At 36.0% G+C, this 12,904-nt stretch overlaps 2 protein-coding genes across 2 annotated transcripts; one reads left to right on the forward strand and one right to left on the reverse strand.

Moving 5' to 3' along the window:
* Positions 1–5,055: 5,055 nt before the first annotated feature.
* LOC112506470 (bZIP transcription factor 53) lies at positions 5,056–6,265 on the forward strand. The gene is made up of 2 exons (XM_025110541.1): positions 5,056–5,161; positions 5,277–6,265. The coding sequence occupies exon 2, from the start codon at positions 5,583–5,585 to the stop codon at positions 6,003–6,005; it is 423 nt and encodes a 140-aa protein (XP_024966309.1). The 5' UTR covers positions 5,056–5,161; positions 5,277–5,582; the 3' UTR covers positions 6,006–6,265.
* A 1,517-nt stretch (positions 6,266–7,782) lies between these two features.
* LOC112506472 (calvin cycle protein CP12-1, chloroplastic) lies at positions 7,783–8,348 on the reverse strand. Its single transcript, XM_025110542.1, has one exon. It carries the CDS (start codon positions 8,316–8,318, stop codon positions 7,950–7,952), a length of 369 nt encoding a protein of 122 aa, XP_024966310.1. The 5' UTR covers positions 8,319–8,348; the 3' UTR covers positions 7,783–7,949.
* Between the last annotated feature and the right edge of the window lie 4,556 nt (positions 8,349–12,904).

Consider the following 12,904-nt stretch of genomic DNA (forward strand, 5'->3'; position numbering starts at 1 on the left):
TGTGGGTATTTATCTGCCTACAATAGTGCCTGCCTCGATGAGGAGCGGTTCCTGAAGCAAAACGCCAAGATCAATTGGCTCCGTAAAGAAGACCGAAATTCTTCTTTCTTTCATAAGTCGGTTAAGAGTCGTATCAGCAAGAATCACATCGATACCATCCAAAATGCTGACGGTTTCTGGGTTTCTAATGATGAGGTCCCCAATCTCTTTGTCTCTCATTTTGAAAACTTCCTTGGTACTGCTCATCCCTCCTTTCCTATTCATAATCTTGCCTTTCTCTTTACCAATAAGATTAATACCATTCAAGCCACCATGATGCTTGCTCCTGTTACTGACTCCGAGATCAATCAGGCCCTTTTCCAGATGGGAGATGATAAAGCTCCGGGGCCTGACGGTTTCACGTCCAAATTTTTCAAAGCCGCTTGGAGTATTGTCGGCAGGGATGTGTGCTCCGCTGTTTGTGAATTTTTCAGGAATGGTGAGATCTTAAAGTTTATTAATAGCACTATCCTGGCCCTTATTCCCAAGACGGATGCCCCGTCTCGTGTCACTGATTTTCGGCCTATCGCTTGCTGTAATGTCATATATAAAATCATTAGCAAGATCATAGCTGACCGTATTAAAGATCACCTGTCTTCTCTGGTTGACCTCAACCAGTCTGCTTTTATCCCAGGTCGGCTTATAACTGATAATGTTCTTCTTGTTTAGGAGCTCATGCGCGGCTATTATAAGCAACGGGGACCCCCTCGCTGTGCCTTTAAAGTTGATATCCAAAAGGCTTATGATACCGTTGATTGGCATTTTCTCTGCATTGCCCTCTTCGGCTATGGTTTTCCCCTTACCATGATTAAATGGATTATGTCATGTGTTTCCACGGCCTCTTACTCGGTCAGTATTAATGGAAACCTCCATGGCTTCTTCAAGGGAGGTCGTGGCCTCAGGCAGGGCGATCCTCTTTCCCCTTATCTCTTCACCCTGGTCATGGAGGTCCTCAACCTCTTGACCAAAAGGAAAATTCGTGAGACGGGCACTTTTTCATACCACCGGAATTGTKAGGAGCTGAAGATCACCCATCTCTGCTTTGCTGATGATCTCCTCATATTCAGTCATGGTGAYAGTGATTCCRCCCGGGTCATAAAGGATTCCCTTGATGAGTTCTCGAGTGTATCTGGTCTTTTTCCGAGTCCGGCCAAGTGCGAGGCCTTCTTTTGCAATGTTGGCCAGCACACCAAGGATTCCATCCTTTCCATCACTCAGTTTCCGGAGGGTTCCCTCCCGGTGCGTTATCTCGGTGTCCCTCTCATTACCACCTGTCTCTATCACAGGGATTGTAAGGGTCTTGTTGACAAGGTCAACTCCAGGCTTAATGACTAGAAGAATAAGTCTCTCTCGTTTGCCGGTAGACTGCAGCTCATTCTCTCGGTCTTGTCCTCGATGCAGATCTATTGGGCCTCTATTTTTGTGCTTCCGATTTCCATATCCAAAGAGATTGAGAAGCTCATGCGGGGCTTTCTGTGGTGCCACGRTGRGCTTAAAAGGGGGAAAGCTAAGGTCTCYTRGAAGACTGTYTGCCTCCCCAAATCTCAAGGCRGGCTGGGTATCAAGAGCCTTGCCACCTGGAATCTWGCCCTCATGGCCTCCCACACATGGCGAATCCTTACCACTAGGGATTCGCTTTGGGTTAAATGGATACACTCCTACAGGCTGAAAGATCGTAAYTTCTGGAATGCCCCGATACGCAGTGATGTGGGTTGGGGCTGGAGGAAGATCCTTGGTATGAGGGAAAAGATAAGAGACTTCATTGTCTCCCAGATTGGTGATGGCACGTCCACGTCTGCCTGGTATGATAACTGGCATCCGGCTGGCCCCCTCTACCGGCATATCTCCCCCCGTAATATTCTCAATTCCAATCTTTCTCTCTCTGCTTCTGTCAGAGATATTGTTTCCCAGGGCAATTGGACGTCTCCTCTCCTGAGGGACCATTCAAACCCTTCTATCTGTGTCTCTCCCCTCCCTGCTCTCTCCCTGACCACCCCTGATAAGCTCCTCTGGAGAACTCGGGATGGTCGTCTTACTCATTTCTTAGTCGTTTGGTCTCTTGTGTTGTCTTTCTGTTCGTGTGAGCTTCTTTGCTCTCTTGTTTTTCTTGGCGCAGTCTAGGGTGTGCCTATTTTAGACCCCTTTTCCTGCACCTGCGGTGCTCCCCGTTGCTTCCCGGTCTTGGCTTGGCTGGGCCCTTCCCCTGTGGTTGGTTTCCTTCTCCCTCTCCCCTTCTGCCTCTCTTTCTCCCTCTCTTCTCTTCTTTCTTCTTTTTCTGTCTTTCTCCTTCTTCCCCTCGGGGTGCCTTGGTTATGCTGGGGGTTGAGGTTTCCTCCCACCCGCGCGCTTCATTGTTGCTTTTAGCATTTTAGTGTTTTTTACTTGATCTGGAGGGGTCTCCCCCCTCCCTATCAAAAAAACCCTAAACCCCAAACCCCAAACCCCAAACCCTAACCCCTAACCACTAACCCCTAACCCCAAGCCCTAACCCCTAAACCCTAAACCTAACCCCTAAACCCTATAGAGGTGTGGCTTACATATGGGGAATGCACATTGGCACACATGTTTTTTCATTATTTACTGTAGCGAGTTGAGCTACCTGGACCTCTTTCCTAAAATCGTCAAGCTCTCGAGCAAAATATCCATATATTTAACTTGACAATAAGATGTAAAAACAATGCCTTAAGTGTGAGAGGGCAACCTACCCATATCCCTTCATAGACATGTTGTCTATGTGGTCCGAGTAGAAAGAAAGCTTGACAGGATGAAGATTGTACCATGAGAAGCAAGGAAGTCAACCTCCTTGAATTACATACAACATGGATTTTGACTATGCAATTAGTTGGATTGTCATGTCATTTAAGATAACAAGTTGCATATTATGTCTCAAGACACATGTCTATATTACTATGTATTTCATAAACCAAGTAATAAATCGTTGGTTACCAACCACTTAATATATTATAACATCTTTGGGCTTGTGATACTTCCAAATACATCTGTTGATGTTAGTATTATAAGGAAGCTATATATTAGTTAGAAGTATAATATGACAAAAGTATCTTTGATGATGATGACCGAGGTTCTGCTATGCCCCTTCTTTTCCTCTCTCTAGATCAATCCCTTCCCTTAAGAGAATGATAACAACTCATAGTGTGTTTGATATCCCAACATGTTATGTGCAACAATCATATTGCCAGAACAAAGTGCGTCATTTGAGAAGGTCGTAATAGTTGTGAGCAAAAAGGTTTAACTTTAAAAGAGTTTCTTCAGCAAACATCTCATCACAATGCAAAAGTTCGTAGAGATATCATTTCTTTCATGAACATGTGGGTTAGTGAAACTAATTGTAAAACAATTTGTTTTTGATAGATGAACAAAAAACATATACAATCAAGATGTTCATTGACATTGTTGGGTAAATAAGGTTGGCATATTATGTAGCAGTCTAAATTCTAAAATGTCAACTATTATTTTCTTGACTTTTTTTTTTGTAATAGGAGACTTATAATGCAATGATTGATATAAATGGTCACGATTTTAAGTATGTTCATTAATTGAGATGTAAGGTGCACGTGTCCAGGTGCTGATGGACGGTTTGGGCTTTGGAGAGGATCGGTTTCTTGATTCCACAAGCTTGAGATTTAATTATTTGAGTTTCTGTATGTAATTTATCATATCATTGATGTTGATAACCATGTTTCTATAAATAATATTTAATAATATGTTTCTTGACTATTCAGACAAGTAATTGGATCTGGATCAAATGATGAAGATAAAGCTTATGAAACTGGATTCATATCAAGCCATACATCATCTCTAACCTTTTTATTTTTAGGGAATTTATTACTTATTTTTGTTTTTATGGTATTTTTTTGTTAGCAATTTGGTTTTCAGCTCTTTTATAAAACATCGATTATATACTTTTTCAATCTATGTAAATGCAGAATTTGGCACCTAAAAATATGTAAAACAGTAAGTTGTCATTTTTTTTATTTAATCAATGAAATAGTACGTTTGTGTTTTTGAGTTTTTCTATTTGATTGAACTTTTCATAAAGGAACATTAACTTTGCTTCTGGTGCTATTAAGAGCAAAAAATGATATCAATATCACAATTTCATGACTATGGAGATGATTAGATGAATTGTTGATTGGAAGCACAACTCGATAAGCAACACACTCCATGCAATGCAAGTCTCCATCGATAGACTGTAATTGAAATCATAACTTTTATTTATTCAAATTGTATTAATATGTAGAGATCAAATATAAGTTATATCATTGTTAAAATCTCCTCTAACAAAACCACTGAAACTTCAAAATCGTTAAAATTCACGGTTCACATCGCAATGCACAGATACACAACTAGTATATATATAATAAAAATTGATATATATTGACATAACAATTAAATTTAAAGTCATGAAAAGATTCGAGTTTTAAAAAGTCACCAAAAATACCGTCGTCCAAGATCTATCTAGAAAACAGACGGTCAAAATCAGACGACCAATCAACATTACGTGGCTTCGCTGGCAACCACCTAACAATGTTATAGCCACTCCTCCATGTGATTCACATTCTAGACCTTTATCTTTATGGTATTGTTAAAAACCAACCTTTACATTTTCAGTTATTCCAATTACACTCCATCAAAGTATAAATGATCATCCTCGTTTTAAAACCATTCATTACAAATAAGAAACCAGATAAAAAGAATAAGCAAATTAAGTAACCAAATATCTTGCAGCAACTAAATATGCGACTTTGGTTTATTAATAGGTATTATTATTTCATAAATCGAAATATTTTGGTATTCAGAGAACAGCACCGATATGGTGTGGTGTGGTGTGGTGTGGTGTGGTGTGAAACTCTTGAATTGTCCACCAATAAGTTACAAAGGGAACAGATTTCAAAAGGAAAAAAAAATAGGGGCCTTTTTTGTAACTAACAAATGTAGAAGGCATGGTTTAAGCAATATATTGATTTTAAATATTAAAATATTTGGGAAATCTCTAGGAACCTGCGACTTAATCCCTATAAAATCACCATCCACATTCCTTTGCAAACCTTCTTTTGGTTCGCTCGCCATCGCCTACCTACCTACCATTATTTCTCTCCAGGTTTGCTTTTCCCATCTTCTTTTCATTCTTATTTTCTGATCTCTGATTTTGGTCTTTGTAATCGTAATAAGCGACTGTTTATCATCTTTCTGATTTTTGTGTGTTTGTGTTGCAGATCGTTGCTTTCTTCTTGTTCTTACTAGAGGATTATCTGCCTGTCAAATCTAGGGTTTCTCTGGTATTTCTGGTTTATGATTAGATGAGTACTACTTATTCATGACGTATGCTATATTGATGCATCGGATCCGAATTCTTCACTCCTTTTCCGTTGTTTTTCTCTACTGGTTTCACGAGCTTTCATGAATTTGCCCTAGTCCTGAACGTAAATCGATTTATTTATTCAAATCCTTGAACTATTGTTACTAATCAAACCCTTGATTCTACTTTGATAACTTTATAAACCATCCTTCCGACTTTGCCGATGGCATCACCCAAATCGGGGTCTGATGGAGATCCCAGGTATGCAAACCTTGATGAAAGGAAAAGGAAGAGGATGATCTCAAACAGGGAATCTGCTCGTAGATCCCGTGCCAAGAAGCAAATTTGTCTGGATGAATTGCTTGGTCAAATCAACCACTTACAGAATGATAACAACACAATAATGCGCAAGATTGATGGGGCAACACATATGTTTGTTGGGGTTGCATCTCAGAATAATGTTCTGAGAGCCCAGCTGACAGAATTGACGGACAGGTTGCATTCCTTGAACTCTGTTCTGCACATTGCTCAGGAGGTTAGTGGTCTGGCTATGGACATTCCTGAAGTTCCTGATACTTTGCTGGAACCATGGAAGCTTCCCTGCCCGACTCACCCTATCACAGCATCCAACTTGAACATGTTCTAGTATTCATAATTCCTTTCATCTTCTTTGTTTTTGTCTCGTTTTCTTCATGAATTTGTATTTGTATGTCTGCTACTTGTTTAGTGTTCTTAAGTATGCTAAGTTTGCTATGATATGTACTCTTTTTTTTTCTTTTTTTATGGGTGTTTGAAAATCATGTTGGTTTGATGTTCTAATTTTCTGGCTTCTAGCAGTATGTAATGTTTGGTAACTTGAATAGTAATAATAGTAGTACAAGTAGGTTGGACGGATACTTATTGTTATCATTTGCCATCCAACACAAGAGGAGCTGTTTGGTTCATGGATTTGGATGGAATTGAAAGAAATTGGAATGATCAAATCCTTTGACCAAATTCCAAATACAATGTTTGGTTCATGGAATAAAAATGATGGATTTCTTTCAATTCCAATAAATTCTTTCACTTGCGGATTTTACATTCTACTACAGTACCCTCGGATTTCAATTCATTTCCGACAAATTCCGTCCCTAATCCAAATTCTTTCAAATTTCATGCAATCAAACGCAATCACAAGACATGGTTAAATTCCATTTGATTCCTTCAAAGTCATTCATTTGATGAATTCCAATTCCATCAAATTTCATTCTACGAACCAAACACCCCCTACACTCTAAGATCCTTTTTCAAACCTGCTCAGATAATTCTTCTATAGATTTCATTTAATTTCATACAAATTAATCAACCAGTTGGGACCCCTAATTGTTGTAGGTGATTGGGATCCATTCTTAAGTTGCGACTTGCCATCCAATGATGGGCTTAAGTGTTAATGCCTTGTTGAAGATGCTTTCTCTTCCAATTTTTTTGTCATATGATCTAATAATGGTATAGAGGCCATGGTCCAAGAACGTGGGTACACAGGGATAAAGAGACGCTCTAAAAAGGATGTGTCGTTTATAGTATAAAACATAAAGTTGTAAGATTATTTTAGTAAAAATCCAACATTCATTCTATTGCACTTCGGTAAGTCTATTGATTTTTTCAAGCCTGTAAGTTAACTTTGTTTGTTTGTTAGTTTTTTTTTAATAATTTGTTGCTCATTATTCTGGTCACCATTTTCCAAATATTTCTTAAAATACAACCTTTTAAAATATATAAATCAAATATGCAAGAAAGAATTGAGACCAAATTCAAAATTACTGGAAAATTAGTTTTAGTAACATCTAAGGCTAATTGTATTAGAAATTGTCTTTTTTGTTCATTCTTGAATTCACAGTTTTAAAACTCGTTGTGGTATCCAGTTTCTTATAGGGAAACCTTTGTTCCTCTCTTCAACTGATGTGAGATCTAAAGTAGTTGTATGATAATATTAGTTTTTAGAAGAATAATAAAAATTTAGAAACCGTAGATATTTTGTTGCCAGAAACCGTAAATATTTTATTAACCATTGTGCTATCTTAATTATGAATCCCAAGTTCCCAACAATAACAAAAAAAATTCAATTATTTTGTTTTTCAATAATATCATACGATTTTTAATATGTATGATATTCCGGTTCCTTTGCAACTCAAGTGTTGTATAGTATTTTTTTTTTCCTAGTATTGATGCTTAACAAATATGTCAGTAATTTTTATTTTCATGTCTTTATTTGAAAATAAGTAATTATTCATAGTCCTCCTTTTCCAATTTTCAAAATTCAAATTTGTTTGTAAACAATTATAAAATTGGAATTATTAAATAATATCATCATTTTCTCTTAAAATCATGGGAGAAGAATGATGATTGAGTAGATATATAACATGAGAAAAGTATGGAGAATAAAATCGATGAAGGTGATTCAAGTATGGTATATATGACCCAAATATCATAGCATGTTTCATGTATCATACATAACAACAACAAGTTCAGTTATAATAATTCAATAAAAAAGGTAGTCTACTAAACAATATCTGAGGAGGACGGATTAAAATACATGAATTGCATCGATCAATCAATCCTCATAGGTACGGCACTCATCGGTCTCTGGGTTGTCCTTGCAATACGTCTCCAAGGGGTCCGTGTCTTTGGCCTTGTCCCTAGCATGGCTAGACGCCGCGCTCAATTCTTCCACCTCATCCCACGCTGCCACGCATTCTCCGCTGGCCGGATCTTCTGCACATGACTCCTTTGCACTCTCGATGCTGGAGGCTATCTTTTCGGACAGACCCTCAGGTGCCGCCCTCACGTACATCCTTCCAGACCTCATCCTAGTACTAGTGGCGGTAGGCATCTTCACCCATGGGGACTTGAGACCTTTGGGAGAATCTGATGATAGCACTTTGGGAAGAATCGAGAGGCTAACACCAGATATTGTTGCCATTGTTAATGCTTGGTTACTGGGGAATGGTAGATACCAAGAAGATATACATATAATTGGAATCCCTAACCATTTTGGAACACTTGTTTCTTATCTTTCTCCCATCCAATCGCTGGCCTCCACGTCCACTCCATAAGTATAGAGATTTTTTCTCTCTTTAAATTAATATCTCTGCTCGTGGAATCCGTTCCATTCCATTTATCATTTTGAATTATTATTTTTTTGGGAAAGTTGCATAAAAATAAAATCAACTTTCTAACTTTTAAAATTGTCATTTTGCGAAACCAACTTTCACCTGATTTTTATTTTGGGGAACCAACTTTCAAAATAATTATAGAAAAATGGAAAAATTACACTAAAATGAAACCAACTTTCACCTGATTCCTATTTTGGGAACCAACTTTTAAAATCGTCATTTAAGGGTCTTTATCAAACTTTTTGTTTATTTAAGAGTCTGGTTGATCTGTTGAACAAGTAACATGTAATTTAAGGGTCTCAATCAAACTATTGGTTGGATTTGTCAAATTTGATTTAAACTTTAATATTGACACAGATTGGTTAGATATAAAAATCTTAAATGTGATATTTAATATTTATTTGTTATTGCATCAATTAATTTTTTTATATTAAATTGATTTTTTATTGCATTAGTAAAAAAACGATTTTTATTGTGGTAATTTGAATTTTTTTTTGAAAAAATCTTCAATTTGATATCTAAATTAAAAAAAACGAGATTTGAAATGAAAAATAGATTTTATTGCATTATTTTTTGAAAAAAAAACAAATTTTAGTTATTTTTCTATAATTATTTTGCAAGTTGGTTCCCCAAAATGACGATTTTGAAAGTTGGTTCCCCAAAATAGGAATCAGGTCCAAGTTGGTTCCCCAAAATGACGATTTTGAAAGTTGGTTCCCCAAAATATAAATCAGGTGAAAGTTGGTTCCCCAAAATGACAATTTTGAAAAATTGGTTCCCCAAAATAGGAATCAAGTAAAAGTTGGTTCCATTTTGATGCAATTTTCCATATTTTTTTCTTTTATAGTTTAATATCATACTTTACTTTTAACTTAACTCCAAACGATCTTAATATGTTTTACATTTTTAATGTACCAAATTCGGCTCAATAATAACATTTTAAAAGACAGAAAAACTGATTTTAAATGGACTTAGATTGTGTTTGTTTTTTTAAGAGGTGCTGAAATCTTATTTCACTTCTAATTTTTAAGAGGTGGTATTGAAGTCTGAAATCTTAATCAGTCAGACTGTTTGTTTTTACATTTGAAATCTGAATCAGTCATATTGGTTATAGCAATGTTCTATTTCAACATGGATTTGTATTTCTTTCTTTCAAGGTTTTAGTTAAATAACAAAAGATTCAGAGTTTTCTTTATGGTAGGTGGAGTTGAAATCAGTTGTATTATAGAATCGGAATCTAATTCGTCGATTACAATTTCATCATGAGATTTGTAGAAGAGGAGATTGGGATATTAGCAGGATATGGTGATCTTCTTCGTCGCCTTCAAATTTTGATTATGTATTGTGTTGGTCGTAAGGAGAATCGTGGATCATTGTAAAATGGGCCACCGGCGAGAAAGAGTTGATTTAAGAGGTATTAAGTGATAGGTTTATCACTTAAAAATTCAGAAGAAGGAAACATCACTTAAGCTCTTATGTTGAAAAAAAAATGGCCTGAAAATGGAAATGTCTAAACGATTCAAACTTAAGAGGTGATTAAGAGGAAATTTAAAAGAAAACAAAAGAGTTTAAATAGCAACACACATTATCAAGACGTTATAAAATTAAATAACACAAAAACTCATGATACAATCAAGTGTTACAAGATAATCGTCTAATTGGTTACCTTTTCAACAAATCATTTGAATTTATTTAGATATCAAGGATTCATATAGGGGTTGTTTACTTGTTTTTTTCTCACTGAAATCTGTATGAGTAAAGCCAATTTTACAAATAAATTCGTCTACATGAATAAAAGTGTATTATTGTTTTTTCTCCTAATCAAGTGTTTGAATAATATGAATTAAGTAAATTATCATTTATTCTTACATCACATGATATTTCTAAATGATAAAAACTACTTGAAAGTTATAAAATAATATCATATATTCATTGATTTCATAGAAAAAAGCTATCAATCTTGTTAATTTCGATTAGGAATACTTTTAGGGCTTGTTTTTTTTAAAACCACTTAATACTTCTTAAGTCTGAATAGGTCAGACGTTTTTGTTTTCAGACGTTTCTGTTTTCAGACCGTTTTTTTAAATAAAAGCTGATAAGCTCTTAATTTACTGTGAACAAAATAGAGGTAACTTAACCTCTTATAACCCTCTTAATCGTATAACACGCCTCTACCTCCATCCCCATCCCGCACCAGTTCTCTCAAGCCCACCATTTCTCACAAGTTGAACTCAACGTCCCCCACCAGTTCTCTCAAGTTGAACCCAACGCCTCCATCGCCTCTGGTGGTTTCAAGTCGACCCAAATCAGATCCAAAACAAGAGGGTTCTCTTCCCTGTGAGTTTTCGTCACTGTGTGTTTTCGTTCCTGTGCAAACCAGTCGTTGTGCACCTTCATCCTCGTGAATCAAGGTATTTTCGTCCATGTAGTTTTCGTCATGGTGAAGATTTGCTTCGATTTAGCCTTGACAATTTCAACTACCATCGAAGCTTTCACCTCCTTCATAACACTCTCAGTGGAAACGTTGGCATTTCTTTCGGGTCGGGTATTAGGGTTCATGTGGTCTTGGTGGATTGTGATTAGGGTATTTTCATTCAAGATTTGGAGAGATATGACGACAGAGGTGCAGGGAATGGTGGTGAATTGATCGGTGGCGGTGGTGGGGTGGTGGGGATAGAGGTGGATTTGGGCGTTGGATGAGCCGCTGAAGAGGAGGTTCTCGGTGAGAGTAAGAGAGAGGATGTGGAAACAGTTGGGTTGGATTTTAGAGAAGGAGTGGTGGTGGAATGTGGTTGATGGTGGTGGGATAAGGGTGGAAGGCTTGATCCGGAGGAGAAAAAAGAATTAAAGGAATATTAGAAAAATGAACATGAGCATTTACAAGTTAAAAAATTATTCAAATGATGAATAAAATGAAATCCATAAACCCAATATACAATTATGATCATAAAGCATAGAATTTAAACGAAAGGAATTGGAATTACCATAAATTATACACATTCAAATGTTTGTTGGTTACAAAAGCAAACTATTAGATTCAGATTTCAGACATTTATCAGTTTATAAAAATAAATAGTCTAACTGTTTTAGATTTTAGACTTTAGCACTACCTCTTACAAATCAGAAATGAAATCAGACTTTAGCACTACCTTTTACAGATCAGAAATGAAATCAGACTTTAGCCTTCAACACTTCTTAAAAAACAAACGTCACCTTAATATATGTTCTCGAGTATACATACATATCCTACATTACTCGACATACACCCATAGTACCCCTCTTTCCTCCAAGCTCCTCCAAATCTATAAACACCATGTATAGACACTATCTATATTTTTTATCAGACGTACGTGTAGTTGGATCTACTGATTCGTCTCAATCGTCAACCGTCCTAGTATGATTATAAGGGGATGTTTACTTAGGACTTAATGGGATCAATGGGGGAAAGAGCTTATTCGCTCAACCAAATGTGATGTTTACTTGCGGCTTATTCGCACATTTGGGAAAGAGGTGTTGTCCACATTCAGTCAAGAAAAATACAATACTACCCCTTGGTGTAATAAAACATGCCAAATATCAATACTTTAACCTAGCCGCTAATTTTTTTTTCTCCTTCAAACACAATGACGTGAAGTTGCTATCTCCTCCAAATCCCATTCAAGCTATCTCCTCCAAACGTGACGATTTCTACAACTCTTGATTCTCCAAATCGATTATGCGTACACTCACGGTTTCTCCTCCAAACACACTCACCGTTTCTTCATAATTTTTGCACACTACTACTCCAAGTTGATATTGCACAATCAATTCAATATTTCTGCACGATTTCTATAGTATTTTGTACGATTTTTGCACACTTGGTTCTCCAAATCGATTTTTGTATTGCTTCTACAGTGTTTTTGCACATTTCCTTTACGATTGTTGTTTTTTCTTGGTTCAATAACATGTTTTTACATTGTTTAATAGCATGAATTGGAGAAGAATTGGATATTTCCTGATGGGGTGCTAATAACACTCAATATATAGCTACTTTACGTTATGAAATTCAAATAGTTTGGTTAATAATGTTTAAGTTTAAAGTATTTGTGTTTGAACTTGGATTTTTAAATATCTTATAAATTTATGTTTTGATTTTTGGATGATATCAATGAATTTATGTTTTGTTGTCCAAATAATTTTTCTATTTCAGAAATATCATTTGACTTTAAAAAAAATATATCAAACAATGCATAATTCATTCTCGAGGATAAATTGGTTATTTATGTCATTCACATTGTTGATTCATATAAAAAAAGTAAAACAACAACATAATTTAACTATTATCTATATAAAACTTAATAAAAAATTTAAATTAATTCTCCGACATCTATTCTACAAATAAAACATAAATATA

The sequence above is a fragment of the Cynara cardunculus genome (genome assembly GCF_001531365.2).
Source record: "Cynara cardunculus var. scolymus isolate 2C chromosome LG 2, CcrdV1, whole genome shotgun sequence".
In the NCBI taxonomy this organism is placed as follows: domain Eukaryota; kingdom Viridiplantae; phylum Streptophyta; class Magnoliopsida; order Asterales; family Asteraceae; genus Cynara; species Cynara cardunculus.